Here is a 2138-nt window from a genome sequence, read left to right as displayed (position 1 = left end):
CGCTCCGGCGGGGCGATGATCTGTAGGGACACGAGGCATTAAGATAATCCACCCCCCAAACCTGCACCAGGAGAGGATTTAGGGTGTTGGTGGCCATTGGTTTGCTCCCAACCACCACCACCACCATCACCTACTTTGATCTTCATGGTGCTGGGAGCCAGCGCCGTGATCTCCTTCTGCATGCGGTCGGCGATGCCGGGGGACATAGTGGTGCCGCCGGACAACACGTTGTTGGCATAAAGGTCCTTGCGGATGTCGATGTCACATTTCATGATGGAGTTGTAGGTGGTCTCGTGGATGCCGGCTGACTCCATGCCTGCAGTGGAAGGGGGCTGTCAGCACCCTCACCTCCACCCATGCCCCACAAAAGAGCCACCCGTACGTTTGTATCCCCTCAATTTGGGGTGCAAAGCACTTGGGGGAGCCCTGAATTCCGCTGTGGGGCACCCATGGGAGGTGGTTGCCTGGTGGTGGGGTGGTGGGGATGGGGACAGGAGCACCAACACAACGTTGGAGGCACCAACATGGGGCTAAAGGCATCACCATGGGGTTGGAAACATCACCATGGGGTTGGAGGCATCAACATGACACTGGGGCCACCAACACCTTGGTGTCCTAGGGGACAGCAGGACAATTCGGGGTGGGCTCACCGATGAAGGAGGGTTGGAAGAGGGTCTCGGGGCAGCGGAAGCGCTCGTTGCCGATGGTGATGACCTGCCCGTCGGGGAGCTCATAGCTCTTCTCCAGCGAGGAGGAGGAGGCAGCCGTGGCCATCTCATTCTCGAAGTCAAGGGCCACGTAGCAGAGCTTCTCCTTGATGTCACGCACGATTTCCCTCTCGGCTGCGGGAGACGATGGGGAACAGGCTCAACCTGGTGCCATGTGGGGTGCCCTGTCCCTCCAAACCCCCTCCCCGGCCCTGTACCAGTGGTGACGAAGGAGTAGCCCCTCTCGGTGAGGATCTTCATGAGGTAGTCGGTGAGGTCGCGGCCGGCCAAGTCGAGCCGCATGATGGCGTGGGGCAGCGCGTAGCCCTCATAGATGGGCACGTTGTGGGTGACGCCGTCCCCGGAGTCAAGGACGATGCCTGGGAAGGGTGGGAACGTGAGGAAAGGGGCTTGGAGCTTGGTCCCTTTCCCATCATGGATGGTCCTCAAGGTGCTGGTGTCCTACTCACCGGTCGTGCGGCCGGAGGCGTAGAGGGAGAGGACGGCTTGGATGGCGACGTACATGGCGGGGACATTGAAGGTTTCAAACATGATCTGGGAGGAGGGATGAGAGCAGCAGCGGGTTAGGGGGGAGCATGGGGGTCCCCAGCACATCCCACCCCGAGCCATGCGGGCCGTGCCTGGGAAATCACACAGATCATTGCGTTGAATGGAAAAGGAGATGGAGCATCGCAGTGCATGGAGACAGGATTGCTGTGTGGTGCTGAAAACCACATGGGTCAGTGGGGTGTGTGGGAAAAGGTGGGATCACACGGAAACGGGAGTCATGGAAGTGCACTAAGCACGGCAAACCCCATGGGACCATGCTCGGCAGAGAACCTGGTAGGTCCATGTGAGCATGGGAGCACACCGCTCAATTCCTCTGCTCCTCCGCTCCATGCCAGCCCCTCCTGGCTCCCTAAATCCCCTAATCCTGTGGCTCCAGAGCACCCATCGCCATCTGCGGGGTCCAGCAGCACCTTACCTGGGTCATCTTCTCCCGGTTGGCCTTGGGGTTGAGGGGTGCCTCGGTGAGCAGGGTCGGGTGCTCCTCGGGGGCCACGCGCAGCTCGTTGTAGAAGGAATGGTGCCAGATCTAAAAGCAGGCAAAGAATTGGGGGGGTGGTGTGTGTCTTACCCCAAACCAGAGCCAGGGCCAGGCCCCCCCCCCCATCCTGAGCCAGGTCTCACCTTCTCCATGTAATCCCAGTTGGTGATGATACCGTGCTCGATGGGGTACTTGAGCGTGAGGATGCCCCTCTTGCTCTGCGCCTCATCGCCTACATAGCTGTCTTTCTGCCCCATGCCCACCATGACACCCTAACGCCAGCAAGAGACGCCCTCATTAGTCTCATGTCATTGATTAAAGCAGGGTGGGGGCTGCTGCTCCCCCTTCGGGTACCAACCTGGTGCCGGGGCCGCCCCACGATG

The 2138-nt window shown here is 60.2% G+C and overlaps 1 protein-coding gene across 1 annotated transcript in view; it reads right to left on the bottom strand.

The window, feature by feature from the left end:
- Positions 1–2131, bottom strand: part of ACTG2 (actin, gamma 2, smooth muscle, enteric) — a 2256-nt gene extending 125 nt beyond the window's left edge. Inside the window, 8 exon segments of the mRNA XM_010014035.1 lie at positions 1–20; positions 135–316; positions 651–842; positions 926–1087; positions 1178–1262; positions 1693–1803; positions 1899–2027; positions 2114–2131. The exon segment at positions 1–20 is cut by the window's left edge and continues 1 nt beyond it. Coding sequence (XP_010012337.1) covers positions 1–20; positions 135–316; positions 651–842; positions 926–1087; positions 1178–1262; positions 1693–1803; positions 1899–2021 — 875 coding nt within the window. The 5' untranslated portion in view covers positions 2022–2027; positions 2114–2131.
- Positions 2132–2138: the final 7 nt, after the last annotated feature.

Source organism: Nestor notabilis, unplaced genomic scaffold (genome assembly GCF_000696875.1).
Source record: "Nestor notabilis isolate BGI_N333 unplaced genomic scaffold, ASM69687v1 scaffold27274, whole genome shotgun sequence".
NCBI lineage: Eukaryota > Metazoa > Chordata > Aves > Psittaciformes > Psittacidae > Nestor > Nestor notabilis.
This window is presented reverse-complemented; position numbering and strand designations above follow the sequence as displayed.